The 16,971-nt window shown below is 37.0% G+C and overlaps 1 protein-coding gene across 3 annotated transcripts in view; it reads right to left on the bottom strand.

Moving 5' to 3' along the window:
- Positions 1-16,971, bottom strand: part of LOC763053 (protein tyrosine phosphatase type IVA 1) — a 28,796-nt gene continuing 11,825 nt past the window's right edge. The window contains exons 1-5 of one of the 3 annotated variants that reach the window (XM_030974273.1): positions 12,333-12,538; positions 9,629-10,559; positions 8,590-8,682; positions 7,100-7,305; positions 1-6,610 (exon numbers count right to left, since the gene is read on the bottom strand). In XM_030974273.1, coding sequence (XP_030830133.1) covers positions 6,496-6,610; positions 7,100-7,305; positions 8,590-8,682; positions 9,629-9,754 — 540 coding nt within the window. In that variant the 5' untranslated portion in view covers positions 9,755-10,559; positions 12,333-12,538 and the 3' untranslated portion in view covers positions 1-6,495. Of the gene's footprint in view, positions 6,611-7,099; positions 7,306-8,589; positions 8,683-9,628; positions 10,560-12,332; positions 12,539-16,971 lie in introns of those variants that run through there. The other 2 variants (XM_011683270.2, XM_001198915.4) reach the window with 2 other exon arrangements.

Below are 16,971 nucleotides of genomic sequence, written 5' to 3'. Positions count from 1 at the left end.
TTCTCTTTTTTTCCTGTTTTTATTCTCTCAGATGTCCTCATTACTCACATAACATTAATAAAAATCACTTTGTTGAAACAGTCAGATATGGTATCACACAACTAAGTATTTGTTTTACTTCATGACCCTTCAGAGTGCACTTTATTAAGACTGTTTCCAGAGATAAAAATAAGTGAGTAAATTCCACCCCACAAAATGAAAAATAAAAACAAATCATTATATGATACCAAAAATTATATAATCAACATTCACAAATCTGAATTGAAATTCATAAATACTTATTGAATTAACATTTACAATCTGGGCCCAATTATCAATGAATTGGGCATAATGAAAGTGGGAAAAAATACTTCTCTCTCCTAAAGGCATAATTTTGTTAATTGACTGAAGAAAAAAAGTATACAGCACAAATTTGAAGTTGAGCTTCAACAGATGAGATGCTTATACCAGTGCATTTCTTACTTCGGTCAAAACAACCAACAGTTCCATAATTACCATGCTATTCCAGTGCAGACAATAAACATGCAGAATTTAAAAGAAACCTACGAAAACACGTTATACATAGCGCAAGAACAAACTGTTTAATAGTAAAATGCACATTTTGGCAAAGAAAAATCTGCAATTCCAAAATGATGTGTTCAGTAGCCATGTTATATTATCAGACTAGGAATATATTGAGAAAAGCAGACCAATGAATTCGAAACAGAAAGTGTTGATAACACTATATCAATCAGAGTATTGTAATTAGCAACCAAAATGTATGTATGCCATGAAGAACATGGAGAAAGTTAGAATTAAGCTATTAAATGAAAGGAAATATGACACATTTCTAGAGTCAATTATAGTGTCAAAAATTTGGGTTTGTGTTTGTGGCAGTTACCATTCATTTACATTCTTCCAGAAGCCGGTCTGATGCACCAAGAATACTCGATCATTTCCATGAAGTTCTTTTCTTCAATAAATTCAAACTGGCTTCTGGACATTTTGAGGCTCTTGGTTGGCCAGATGCAAACCATTCATAATACCTTGCTCCTAACGTGCAGCACATATCAAATCAAATCTTGTAAGGTTACCCCCCCAAAAAAATGGTTTTAAAAAGAGAGAACAGAGCACAATTCGTTGGTTATAATACTGTATCACAAGAAAATACATACAAGATGATAAAATAAAAATGACAATTTCTAGAGGAGATGAGGCGACGATTTGATCAAAATGTGTGTATAGTGGTGAAAAATGAAATGTAGAAATTATATAGTGAGAAATTCTAACATGTCTTCATACTTGTCTAGCCACTTAAAGCATGGTAAATGTAAATGAAACTACGGCATTGTGGTTTTTTAGCAACTAGTTTTCTAATCAAAGCTTCTGGCAGACTTGAGTTAAGATGGTCCATGATAATTGTGCAAGAGTTGGACATGGGTGTGAGAGTTGGTTGACCTAGGTCAGTGAGCAAGGCTTTGTGTACCCTCGTGAAGTGTTATCACTATGCATCTTGCTTCACTATCATCCTAAGATTAATAGAAACCATTCATTTGGTGAATGAACTAAAAACTTTCATTTGAAACATCAACATTTAAAGCATCTGGATTGCCTATCAAGGCAAAGCAACATTTCATCATTTCTATGCATTCTGATTAACAAGCGTATTACACAAGGGGAAAGCTGTAAGAAAAAACAGTTTCTAGAATAAATACATCAATGATTTTACATTCTTTCCTTTCTAAATATAATTATTAAACACATTTGAATGCCGCATTTTGATAGACACCTTTCGTACATTACATCTTGCTAGTCTGCATAAGACCAATCACAGCAGATGAACATAGTTCTGTTTATTCAATGAATGTGTAGCATTGTCTCTGTATTGCTTTTCAATCATTTCTTTGTTCGTGCATTGTTTCTACATGCAACAACAGCTTTATGGCTCAGGCTTCACTCTAAAGAACAACTTAGAAGGACGATACTAATAGTGATGCTCAATTTCAGAAGCAGAAGGGCACTGGAATTACTAACGTTATCACACACAGTAGGTTAATCATATTCAGCACCCATTCAACTTTTTCTTGTGGCACAGTTTAGCTTTATTTGTTTTTGGAGGGGGGGGGGGAGTTTCTTGTGATAATCATTTATACCCTCCATCAACAAAACTAGGATGATGATAAGGCATATATCTCTTTACATCTTAGAAATGAAAGCCCGCTTTAATAGTCTTTCAAGATCTGAAGGAAAATTTCTAACAAAATTGCATTATCTATGAAGTCAATGACTAGCTCATCAGAAAACAGACGGGACTACTCTTTAGACAGTTGTGATCCGGCGTTACTGAAATCACAGAAGCTTGCGGTGTGTTTTAATTCATCACTTCTAGGTCGTTTTTCTTGAAGACTCCAGAGTGAAGCCTTATTAAAGACAAATGCACCACGTGAGAAAGGTGAAAGAGAATAATCAAAATTACGACTACAAGACATATTATTTGCGCACACACATTTACACAAGATATACAGACATAAATACTTCATTCTTTCTTTATGTTTATGATACTACGTTTTTTTTGTATTTCGCACCAACAATCTGTGAGGTATAAAGTAAATTCATTGTCTCTCTTTGTTGTTGATGCTTCGCCCATGGCTAGTTGAGAGAGATAGTTGCATCACCAGAAGTTGCTACTGATCAATTGGCCAGTTATAATTTCAAGCAGCTCTAGAAGTTCCCGCACATAGATATTGTACATGAGAGGAACTAGTGGGAGCTACATGGTTTCACCTTCATGTATGACCAAGCACCAAGTGTCACAACTATTTCTCTCAACATGCTATGTGCCTATGACTTTGCCGTGCTGTACATCATGGTGCGAGCTCTCAGTCTACAGTGCAGCATATCTTCTTGTAATACAGTTATACAAGTCCATTTCCAATATATATATCTATTCTGAAAATACACACATAAAACGAGAAATAGAAAAACATTGTAGAACAAGATCTACTGCCTTTGGATTAAAAATACAGAAAATGGCATCAATTTCATTCCTTCAAAATTTCTGATTTCCTTTAAGTCACAAAGGACATGATATGCTGTTAAATAGGGGGAGCCAAAACACAGGATTTAGTCTTTCAGTATTAAATGGCTGAGGAAACATAATATGTGAATGGTGATACTTTAAGTGCAATTTGAATGTTTGATGTGAGCCAACAAATTTGATGGGTTTCTTTTCTCCATCTCCCACAAATTCTCAAATTCATTTCCTCCCAAAATACATCCCATCCCCCAAAAAAAGTTTTTGTTAAGACCGATGTCTACTGACTAGCACGTGGAGTTGTGGACAGAGGGTTGGATTTGATATTGAAAGTTTGATAGATATATTACTTGTCCTAAGAATAGCCCCCCCCCCCCCCTCCTACTCCCTTAGAATTTTGCTATGTGAGGATAATGAGGAGGAAGAATGTTGCATGAAATGTCCATTATTAAGACATTCCCAAGGAGAATGTTTTTAAAATATTTTCATCTACAATTCCAGAATACATTTTCCAATGCCATGCATGGCATACTGTTTAGATAATACCTGTTTACAAAATGAATGTCTTTCATTTATCACCATTCAAATATCTTCCTAAACATTCCACCAGAATTTCATGCAAACTTTAAACAATCAGTGTACATTCAAGATAATATGTAGTCACGCCGAGCTGGGTATCAAAAAAATGTTCAAATCATCAATCAATATCAATAAAAGCCACGATACTGGAACCCAAAAATGCAATGCTTATATAAGAAAAGATAAGATATTAAACAACGTTGATTAATGTCATCAAGGTATAAAGCTTCAAAAATCACTACTGCTAATCAAATGACAATAGTATCATAGATGCACAATTTTTAGATTCTATCAAATTATCCGTGTACATTGAAATTTCACACTCCCAATTGACAAATTGGAATCATCACCTCAGCAAGACAAAAATTCCATGAAATAAAAACAGAATCCCACGGCACCAAAGCCACTCCAAATTATCGATTTTAAGATGCCCCTTCACTCACACTTCATTTTTTCCCTTCACTTTAGCTACAGAAGGTCACAACAATGAAACCTGTAGGAAAGCCTATCAATGCTGCCTCCTTCTGCCTGTTAACAGAACAAATGTGTCTTAAGATACATGAAATGTCAATATATCTTGTCATTATTGGAGATACTTTGTTCAATCTAAACAATTTCTTCTCATTAGAACATCAATGTTGCACTCCTTAACCTTACTCATGCCATGTTAGCTGGACTTCCCAAGTCCTGCCTATTCCGATGCATTGCAATTATTGTTCATGTGTGACCAAAAAAGTCATTAGAATTACAGATTTCAAATGAGACATGAAAATGAGAGGGGGAAAAAAGAAACCCCTCAATCGTTGCACAACAACTCACAAACAAACCAAATAATCATCAACAATGCATATCAATTTATCATTAACTTACATACATATCCAAACAAACACACACATTTTGTTTTTTTTGTCTGAGTAGAAATTCAAAAATAGAAGAATTCAATGTCTCTGTGTGGCTTCCGCGTTGGGTAACACAGTGTGTGCTTGCAGACAAGAAACAATGCTTTCTATTTTCCATGTGTATTAGATACCTTGGAACACAAAGCAGATAGATGCAAGACTTGGTCTCGTGTACTGATGGAAGGCATTACTTTTACCGCAATCAAACTTTCACGTAAAGCCTAGCCAAAATTGCCACGTAAAGCCACTTTTCAATACAGGATTGAACACTGCCAGTATCCAGTAGCAATTACAGCATCTAGGTGCAGTTACAGGCGCTACATATTGCTTACTGCTAGAACTAACAAGAATTTCAAAATGTTCACATTTTTACCATGTTGTTGTTGTTGTTGGTTATAATGGCATTTTCCATCGTCGTTGATTTTCGCCATATATAAACTGGCTCTGTGGGGGTGTTTATGTCCCTTTACAAGGCCTTGCAGTGCACTGCCATTACCTGGAAACTACAAAGCTTTACAATTAATTGGCAGATTAAGTGGCTCTGGTGTAGACTAATGACCATACAGGATGTTTACAGTGCCCATAACTTGTTTTTAAATGGCCCTACATGGCCTTTACGACTAGACTTTACATGAAAAACTGACCGTAGCATTTGTTCATTAGTTTGAATGGGCGGGAAGAGAGGTTACGCCCTCCTAATGAATAATGGGCGTGGCCTTCATAAGTGGGTGTGGCCTTGTTTGTTGTGATGTACTCAATAAGGTGTCAAAATGAAGGTTAACTCAAAGTAAGGTTTTGCTTCTCATTATTACCCATTTCAGCCTAAATATGAAAACTTTTGTCATCTTGATTTTGTGCTTCAGAGTACAGTTTTTTCACAAACATGTCTTCAAAGATATTAACATGAAATATTGTCAAATATAAGTTAGCATGTGCAAAATCATAATTACATTTTTTTTTTAAATTCATGAATAATCAAACAATTTTGGATCAAGGTATTTTTTTTAGTCTTTCTTGTGTCGAGACCATATTCAGTTTTATTACAATGAAGCTGAACCACTCTAATAATTTTTAAAGAACACACGAACATTAAAAAAATAATTATTATTGTTATATCTAACCTTTGTAATATGAATTCATAATGCTGTTATTTGAAGAAATTGAAATCAATACTACAGTCCATATCAATGTCTGAGATATTAAACAAAAATAAAAATAAAGCTCTAACCATCTTGATACTTAAGACTTGAAATGCCGATGAGATAAGATCTTAAATGTATTGTATGACACGCTCCCTTTAGATTCAATACCCAAGACGTGATTGAATACTTCTGATGTGATGCGATTGACAGTACCTTTTCCATCAAAATATTCTTGATTGATTCCGACTTTGTGGTGTTTTCTTTGTAATGCACCATTACATCATTAAAACAGTTCCTTTTGAACAGAAAATTTCAGTGAATTCATTCCTTGCAATGCCTTGCATGCCATTTATGACAATAATTTGTTTAGAAAGAATAATCAGAAATTTAATGTTCTGCACAATAAAATGAATTGCATTCCTGGGAGTAAAATTTAGGCTCTAGTAAAAATAGTTTTATTACACCTCTTGGAGGTTAGAAAATAAATTATCATCTTTCTTTTATCCTTAAAGGTAGAAATCCAGAAATTAATTATGCTGCAGACACCAATACACAATCAATTAATAATATATTTCATAAATGCCCGATATGCCTTTATTTTAATTTAAAGAATGCTTTGTAATGGGAATAATGGTGCATTACCTAATCATGCAAAATTCAATACGTGTTTCGATTTCTAAACCCACTACTATGTGTATTGCTAATTCCAAAATGATAACGTCATGCATGTGACCTACAACTACAAATATATGGTTATTAACAGAATATCATTAGTACAGCAAGTTGTCCAGTGGAGGATTGGATGAAGGATGGATGAAGGACTAAATGAGGAGGAGGATGAAGTGGAGATGGAAGGGTCTGTTTACATCAGGCAGCAGCTTTCCCCCTTGCTACCATTCTTGGCTTTCATGCGGAGACGGGGCTTGTAGCGCTCCAGGAAGTGGAGCTGTTTGGCATTGATGGCACCGCGACGCTTCCTGTAAGAGGAACATAAGAACAACATTGCACTCATATATCAAGATCTTTCCACATAAAAACAAAATATTCCCCTTCTATGATTAGTGTTGTATTATTTAACATAACTCTAGTAAATTGTATCTTAATCTTTTACTGCATTTTTATCAAATTTGAACTTGGATAAAATGTCCAATTCTTCAAAAGCACATTTTTAATACATGGCACACTCACACTGCTATATTTCATAAAGTTGTTAAACTGGTTCGGTTATTTCCTGGTTTAACCACTGTATGTTGCTACATAACACAGGTAGAAAACTCTTCAAACTTGCATTATAATTTTCAGCTCCATTAGGCACCCCATCCTCATTTTATCTATCTCTTCGTTAATATATATTTTTTTTTTAAGTATATCACTCAAGAAATTTGTTTTTCTATTTGACGACTGTCTGTTACTATGTTCATTGCTTTTTGGAAGATAAATGAAAACAGCCATGGTCTTAAACTTACTCTCGTACGAACTCTACAGCGTCCTCGTATGTCATGCCAGCTTCCATCAGCGCCAGTGCAACCATAAGGGGAGCGCGGCCTAGTCCAGCCACGCAGTGCACGGCCACGCAGCTCTTGGGCGTTTCCTTGAAGCGCATCTTCAGGAGGGCCAGCCACTGATCAATGATCTCGGACGATGGGACGCCTCCGTCATCAAAGGGCATGTCCTGTGTGTCAAGAAGCAAGCAGGGAGACATATGAAAAATGTAGTTTCCCATCATGACGAACAGCAAATACTGTAAAACCAGAAACTATGTGGCATGATCCTTTGGTTAATTGTTAAGACAGAACATTTCATGGCAAAAAACTTTCGCAAATTGCAACATTTAAGTTTTGACAGTCACAATTTAATAATGCCATGGCATGACATTTTCGTGAATTTGAACCACTCACAAAATTCACAAACATGTCATACATGCGAAAACTTACCATTGATGGTAACTAACATGGAAACCTTGATTTTGATTGGCTGTTGAGCCCTGTTACCAACCATAGTAGTTGCCATTGATGGCAAAGTTACCATCAATGGTAAGATTTATGCATCAGGCGCAGATTTCACTGTAAAACATAAAGCTTTTTCTAATTGTGTGTATCATCTCTGTCATAACAAACATACAAATTCTGATGGCATTTTGAACACAATGCTTTCTTCCCTCCTAAATGAGGGAGTGGCAAGTTTGTATCAATACCCGGCGGAATATACATAATACAGAGTTTAAACCCTTGTCCTTTAAATTAAGAGTGCAAAACACAATCCACAGAAGGGGAAATACCCTTTGCTTTAATATTCCTCTTTATTTCCGTCTATCCTTCATGACAGTGAGTATACATCATACATGTAAAACGTGTCTCTTTCTCAAGCAGGAAATGACCTTCTGATAGTCATGGGTTATTGTGAGGCTATCAAGTGTTCTGCTGTTTGTCGAGTCCAGGAGTTAAAGGTGCGTGTGAACTCCTTAGTGTGAACCCTAGGTTCCGCGGTGTATGTTCCTGTGACAATTGCTCTGCAGTCTATACTTAAACTACCTAAATAGCTAAATTCAACTCTGGACCCGACACTATACCTGACTCTAAACCTAAAGTATAAAGCCAATCATAACCCTAGCCCTAACCCAATTGCTCTGCAGTTGATTCCTACAATACCCAAATACGTAATTTAGACTCTGGACCGAACACTATACCTAAACCCTAGACCTAAAGTAAAAAGCCAATCACTCTGCAGTTGATTCCTACACTTGATTCCTACACTAACCAAATTCCTGACTTCAACTCTATACCTAACCCTAAACCTTGAGTAAAACCTTATCACTTCCTTAACCCTAATGGTTATGTTTGACCAAATAGATCCCAGAGCACAGGTCAGCGGAGCAAATGTCGGAGCACCTGTCAACTGAGCTGAGCAAATGTTGGAGCACCGACTATTGAGCAAGCAGCACACCGGTATTACTCACCATGACCTCGATGTCTTCTTGCTTTAGGACAGCTGCGTCGTATGTAGGCTCACACACTCTAACCACTTCCTTGATCTGACGCTGTTTTAGCTCCTGTTAGGACAAAAATGGGGTAACAAATTTTGTTTAGTTCATGGCAGCAATTTTTTTATTTTGTAGGGGGTAAATTACCTTCAATTACATTTTCCCTCAAGTAATTTATGCTTCATGAGAGCCACTTTAAATCTCCCTTATTGTTTGTTTTGAATGTCATTCTTAAGATCGTACATTTCTGTCTCAAATAGATAAAGGGTTTACAGCCTCTCCAAAGTAACTAGGTTTCAGTCGGCATGACTTAAAAGCACCTCAAAACATCTCTAATTAAAAAAATCCATGTACCGCTACTAATTGCTGCACTCAGACAGAGTTTTTAAACTCTTCATTCCACATCCACAGTAAGCCACAGCCTTCAAATATTTGTTTTTAAAAGTCATCTGCACTTAGCAGACAAACATCTTGGCACCTCAACAATAAAAACATAATGAAGTCAATTAGCATCATATGTGGCATTTGAATGCACTTTAACATTTACAAATCAGCTCATGTTCTGTGTATCATGGATACTGTCTTGTACTATCTGATTTTTGAAAGCCTTGAAAGCCAACGACACACTATGATATGACTGATATCCATTTTTTCTTCTTCTGAGGAAACCACGATTGCAATAGATACATGGAACGATAATTTGAGGGAGGGTCAGAATAATGACTACACGTATGGAAAACAGCTACAGTTTGGTGCATTGCTAACTTTCTTGTCAAAGTAAAGGCAACATTAGCTTCAGGTGTAGACAATCACAAGACTAATCTGATGTTACAGCAATTCAGAGCTGAATACCTTGACATGAAATTTTTGTTTTTTAGGGCACCATTCAGAAGCTCAATCATTACGATTACATATGTGGATGATCACATTAGATTGCAAATTCTTCAAAAAAATCAGGTCACAGTCAAGTCATGTGGTAGACTCGGTCTTCTCCCAACTACCATGAAATATTTACCTGGATGAAATGCTCCACGCCATTCTTATCTGGGTTATGGATGATGAGGAATCTCATGTGCTTGTGTACAATCTCTACAGGAGCAGGACGTACGCTCCGGATAGAACTCATGTTGTGGTTCTTCATGGATGGACGACAATAGAAACAAATGTAAGATGCCCTTTCTCAGGTGGAGAAAGAATCTCTTCCGCTTTGTCTTAGCTCTGTCAGTCCAACTCCAGTCTTGATTTCTGAACTACCTCAAAATGGGTTCTATTCTTACTAGTCCAGGTGATTGGTTTGTTGGAAGGGGGCAGTGGGCAGTGATCCGTTCGACGATTATACCGGACTACTGATAGGAAATGAAGCTGGTTGGTGAGATGGAAAGAAGGGGAGACAACTCTGAGACAAAATTATGAAGAGGATTTTTTCGTACAAAAAATGAACTTAAGGCTACCGCAGAAAAAACAAGAGGTCCCGCGGCGATTACCGTGCAGGTCTTCTGACTCTCACACACCTTGGAGGCACCTGCCAGTGCAGTTTGCTCTCGACCTGAATCTTACCCCATTCGTGGGTCTGTCCGCGGCAGTGTCGGCAAGCACACGCCGAAGAAACGTGAACGCACCACATAGGCGTAGGAATTGCACGTGTAGTTCACACCCCTGATGTCGGGGGCTAAAAAAGTTCCAGAGACCGTGGGGATGAGATCCAACGAACAACTAGTCCAGCTGATAGCTCTCTCATGCAAAGAGCCTTGGTCTGCTTGACAGGTGAATGCAGTACTCGGAGTTTGATTTCGCTGTGAGCGAGCGAAAGAGGCAAGGACAAGTAGTACTAGTATTCCCCCAACAAGTCTTTCTTTGAGGCTGATACTTTATTTGTGTTGGCTTTGGCAGTATTCTCCAGTGTCCAAGACAGACGCCATAAATGCTTGATTTGAATTAGCTGAATCCTATAGACGGGAGAAAACGAAAGAATGAAAAAGAGGAAGTTAATTTACGAGAAGGCAACACGTTATTTGTTACCATATGTAAACAGTGTAGGTGTACATTGCGTGCCACTTCCAGGAAGCACAATGGTAAATATACATTGCCTGAAGTACTATATTGTAGTTTTGGAAGACCTGTTGAATTTTATTGGATGCAGACAAAGTACAAAGCCTCCTTTTAAAAATTAAGACAATAACAATTTGTTATTAAATAGAGCCAAGATATTTTTTTTTATTAAATACAGTTTATGTTGAATTTTCTTACACTGTATTTCGACAACGAAACTATATTCTTCTTTTTGTTTCATAACGAGAGCGAGTTCATGTGCTTTTCACATGATGATTAAATTTCATACTTGAAAATGTATAAGAAGTAAAACCTTCTTGTACATGTACTTACATAAATACAATATGAAGTTCATTCAATCATGAGGATTTATTTAACTCTCTAAATATCAAATTAAAATGAAACCTAATTTAGCCAACCCTGAGACTATGTTGCACAGTCTGCAGTATTAGTAAATTTAATATAATGGCAATGCATTATTAGTAATGCAACATTGCACAGTGGGTTTGGTAGATGACGTCATGAATGAATAAGCTGGAAAAAAGTGAAGGGAAAACTATAAAAGCTCCCGAAAGAGCCCCCCGAGCTAAACCGACATCCTGCCATGGGCGAACAGCGGGTCACGAATGAGAAGTTTCCAATTTCCTTTGCCAACCGCTCTTCCCTCTCCCTTTCTCGAGAAAACTATTAGAAACTGCCACACAGCAAGTTCTGAACTAATTTGTAATTTCTCATTGTACCTCAATAATTATCCCATAGGATGCTTCCAAATTCAAACTGAGAATGAGACTTTGAAAATATTGTGCCCTTTGGCACACTTCTGAGTTATTTTCAGACTATTTCATTCAGCAAAAATCATTGTTTTACCCAAATATAGAGGGATGAATTCCGGTTTAAGTAATTTAATTGGCTGGAAAACGGAAGATTTGCTTTTTACAAGTTCTGCCAACAAAAAATAGGGAATGACGTTCGAGGTAAATGCACATCCTGACCAATAGATGCAAAAACCAGTATTGGCATTCAATAAAATGATTGCGTAATCTGCACGTTGGGGTAAAAAACATGAAACCTCTCTAGCACACAACAAAAGGCTACAATTAAGGATGAACAAATGTATGCCTGATTTTTGTTATCCCAACCATGCAGATGTTGATAGGGCCATGCTTAATGTTCTGGGATTTAGTACTACTGGGAAGACTATCAACAAATCAATGTAATACTTCAAATGATGAGTAAAATCATTTAAACCATTATATACTATAGTAATATCACGTCTTGAACACACAGAGATATAATATAATATGTACTTATATAAATCAGTTTTTTTAAATAGTTTATAGAGTTATTTTGACTTTCACATAGTTACTTGTTTACATGTACATGTAGTTGTAAATTGTGGTTCAGCAAGTTGTTCACAATTAGACTGTTCTACTACTACTAGAGCTACTGTACATCTTGCTTGTGTACCGGTACATGTACACGTTAGCCTACATGTCAATGTAGGCTACATATGAACATAGTAACATACTAACACTAATACATTATAAAAAGTAATTTGGATACAGATGTAGGTTTATATGAAGGTTACAAATGAACATGTAATACAAGCACACCTAATCTGCAGACATAGACACAGAACACACACACACATACAATTTGACACCAATTACAATTTCCTAATTCCAAACCCACGAAAGCCATTATCTCCTTAGCCTCTTCCCTCCCTGAAGAGCTTCAGGAAACTTGACAAGATCAACAACAGCAGACTCTCACTGTTGCGCCACTTGTTAATAAAGCCCCTGCGCTCTACCATCCTTCAATGAACTCTCTGTGACCTCGTCCCGTCCTGCCTGTACAGAGTGAGATGGCAGTAATGGTCTACTCTTCCCCCCCTTTCCCTTCCAGAACAAAGGTAGATTATCCCCTGCGCACTAGTGTGCATGTACGTATGGTATGGAAGGGGTGAGCAACTGGGGTAATTCTAGGCATACACTGTACATACATGTACATGTACAATACAGCTGTAGTAGTGAGAGCACAGCAGGGTTACCTACGCAATACACATCACAGATTACAGAGTCTATCTACAAAGGAAATGTTCAAGTACATGACCCTTGTCTGTACAGTATACGTACATGAAGATTGTAGGGTCTATTGATTCTCTGAAGGGCAAGACAATGACGGGTCTGGCTGGCATAGAAACAAGTCAATAATCTAACTTGGTAACTCAGCCTACCTGTATCAAATCTGCTGTGTCATTTGCAAAAATCACATGAATTAATGGCATAACAATATAGCAACAACATACATCAGTGAGTGAACAGTAACAAATGTTCAATGCAATGGCTTCCAACTTTTCCAGTAGGCTTTAATACACAGTGTACTTTATGTACAATTCAATAATTTCCTGATGTGCAGTGTAACTTGTGTTGAGAGTCAGAAGGGTATTCACTCTATGTACAAATACATGAGCAGAGCTGCCAACCTCCAGAACAGAAAATCAGTAATCACAAGGCTCAAAATCAGTAATTTGGGGTATAAATCAGTAATTTCTTATGCGGCGCTATGAATCTAAAAAAACGGCACGCCAACACTGCGCGGACGCATGATTATCTGAAATATTGGGTGATTTTACTCACACAAAGATGTTAAATATTGAATTTCAGGTCATCACAACACAGTTTATCATGAAAAATGGCTTCTATTCACAGCACTTGCTACGATAAATCATATTTAATTTATTTAAAAAAATAAAATTAAAAAAAAAATAAAAAAACTTTTTTTTTTTTTAAATCCGTAATTTGAGACAACATTCCGTAATGGTCGTTAATTTCCGTACCAATTACGGGAAATCCGTACTAGTTGGCAGCTCTGCATGAGATAAAGCCCTTATTGCTTTTAGTTTTAAAAGATAGACGAAATTCAAAAGCTTAAAAATGTGAAAGAGATACTTGTTGGCTAAAGTATCAGCAATAAGAATTATTGAAGTTCATTAAACTGGCTTTTTGGCTTCAATCAAATGCTCCAGATCGCAATGCATAATCCTGCATACAGAAGGAGAGATTAACTGCCATATTTCAATTCTGAATGCCCCCAGAATATGCACATACAGTCACTGTAAGAGGCTTACGTCTCAGTCGTCTTGCACTCCACTCCCACACATCTCCTTGGGCTTGGGCTTGGGTGCATGTGAATTTATGTGACTTGGTGATTACATGCACCATGCATGTAATGTGTGGTATCATACATCTTACAGATAAGACTTGCCTCCGACAATTGAAAAGGTCAACCTGCCTACTGGTATATTGGACCAAACATGAACATTATCAACATATGCTATTGACTGTATGTACACCCTCAGGTATCCAAGTTGGCTGGCCTTTACACAATAGACCTGTTCAAATTTGTTTCAATGTTGATGCATTCATGTGAAGCTGTAGTGTAGGCAAGTTCTTTCTTTTCCTTGCGCAGTGTGTTCTATTTTCCCAGACTCTTACCTGAGCTTTGCCAACAGCTTTGGCTACGTGGTCTGGCTCTGTCTGTCCATCAACCTCAAGATATTTTTTTTTTTAATATTTTTTTTTTTTTTACTTGATCATCAGTGAAATCAGAGATGGTGCTATGGGGGGTTGTCATATTCCCCACTCCCATGGAGTAATCATTGATCATCCAAAACATCTCATCATCTTCATCTTGCTACCTCCGAAAATATTTGATTTGCCTCAATGAATTTCATTTATCAACTATTGTTTTCAAATTAATTTTATTTGCAAAATAAGCTTCTCATCTTTTAAGGACCCCGACATACATGTAATTTTCTCTCTTTCTTGTTCTCATTTGATATTTCCTGCTTCTCCTTCCCCTCTCTCGCTCTCTCTCTCTACATCGAGCACAGAGATCACTTATGCCTCGCTGTAAATAGCATTGTACTGGAACATGGACACTTGCATTACATTACTGTTTGAAGTTTAGGGAAGTCCCCCCAATCTATTGCAAATTTACAATCTCTTATAAAGACAGTTCTGACTAGTAATACAATGATATCAGTCTCAAAGCAACAAAGACAAAGCTCAGTCCATTCACAAAGGAATCAATCATAAATAATGAAAAGATATTGATGTATACATGTAGGAACATGTAATACAATTAGATGAAAACTTTATGCAATTCACTTTTGGCCTTCAGTGAGATCAAGCATAGTCTAATTCATCTCTCCCATGTCTCGTATTTCACAACGATTATCCACCGAAGTCCGAAACCTTGACCAAACAATGGCAGATGTGCGTAAAAGAGAAACTGTGCGTGCTGTACATTATCCAACGCTCAAGCCTTCATACTGTCGTGTGGCATGATTAGACCAGCAACAGAAATCAGGTCAATTTGGCATCGCAGATCAAAGCTTTCAAGTACATACTGTAAAAGCAAACAAGAGGGGGGGAGCTCGCTACCAAATGACAAGTCAATTACCCTCTCTCGAGCCGCTGTGATGAGCGGAGCCCAACTGCGCTTGCTTTCAAGAGAAGCGTGCGCATTTTTTGTTTTTGACCTTCTGTGAGGAAACTGCATGCACAGAAGAGGGTAAAAGCCAACTGTCTTAAAATAATGATGGCATCCTAAAATCAATGTGAACTAGGTTCTACCTTAACCAACTTGAACAACTTCATATTACTATTACATTATGAAATTCAGTCAACATTATCATGATTTACAATCAACAAATTTCAACAAATTTGATTGAATATCCAACTCAAAAGACAAACCCAAACAAACAAACAAACAAGGTATCTCCAAGACTTATACTACTATGAGTTCTAACTTCTATAGGCCTATGTGTAGGGCCTACAAGTTCCAAAGTTCCAGTACCATTGTATACATGTACATGTAGGTCTACTTTAATTAATGTGATACATGTATACATGTACTTTATATACCACTCACCTTTTTCCCCTCAAAGTACATTGTTCATGTACGAGAAAATGGGGGGGGGGGGGGGCAAATTTGCCCTCTGAAATACATGTACCCCTGGTAGGAGATAATTTGAAATACAACCATCTTGATTGTTTAATATCAAAGTATCCCATCTTCTTCTTCAGGCTGAATTATTGTTTTCACTGATTTCAAAAGCTCCCGGATAAAAAGAAAACCCTTATAAAAGGGCTGATGGGAACTTGATACAAGTTATTTTTGAATAACTTTTGTAAAATTTGCATAAGACAACATACTCGTACATACTGTACACAAATTTAGCAAACAAAAGGTGTACATGATGTATGCCAAGGAACACATTTGAGTACTGAAGTAATGTTAGTGAGCACAGCCCAAGTTCTATGACCTTCACCAACACAAGGCAATTAACATTGAGAGAATGCATGGCATGGGCTTCTCATCTGACCAGGCTGATTGGAGTGGATGGTTGACCTTTGACCTAAAAACCATAATAAAACCCTTATAACACAACACAACACAAGGTGCTGGCTGCTCTGCCAACTATTCCATGCAATAACATTTCAGCATTGGAATGAAGGGCTGCCAATGGATGAGATTATATCCATTTACACAGGCTTTGTCAATACATAAAACAGTTTGAACAACAGCCATAAATCAAAGGCTCACTCAAGCCAAAGATGAAACACTGGAAGAGAGATTAAACAGGGAAGTGCCAAATGCCAGACAATACTGTGACATTTACTGTACATGTACAGTGTACATGTAATGCTAGAAAGAGGAGAAAAACAAAATCGTCTTTGTAAAAGGTATTGAATCTACATGTACATTGTTCTTTCTTTCACATACCACACAAGCCTACAGTTTGTACATACATGTATTATACTACTGTACTCATTGCATTTTGATATCACTGTTTGTTTGTTGTTTTGGGGGATAGGGCTTATAATTTTGATTTCAGCAATGTCCCATAAATACAGGGAAATGATTCCCTGCAAAAAAAGTATTTTCATGGCAAAGACAGACTTGTGGAGAAACTAAATTTTTTCCCTCCCATATTGACACAATACATGTTATTAACAAGGAAGCACATTACAATACATGCATTTCTTGCCAATTTTCAGAATAGAAGGAACTTTATCTTGGAATCGCAGCAAGAATCACCTTACATGTAGCAAATTGTGCCAAGGGTAACCATATCGTCGGCCGGGTGGGAGAAGGGCGTTAGCGCGCGAGCGACTCGAAAACTACTTTTCAAATTATTCTTATCTAAAGATTAGTTTTATATTCAAACTGCTTTCCATCCCGAAAATTGATTTAAAACATAAAAGACTAATAAAAATGTTGTAGTAGAACACGGCCACA

This window comes from Strongylocentrotus purpuratus, unplaced genomic scaffold, assembly GCF_000002235.5.
Source record: "Strongylocentrotus purpuratus isolate Spur 01 unplaced genomic scaffold, Spur_5.0 spur5_scaffold_7, whole genome shotgun sequence".
Lineage (NCBI taxonomy): Eukaryota > Metazoa > Echinodermata > Echinoidea > Camarodonta > Strongylocentrotidae > Strongylocentrotus > Strongylocentrotus purpuratus.
Note: the sequence above shows the minus strand (reverse complement) of the source record. Positions and strands in the feature narration are given on the sequence as shown.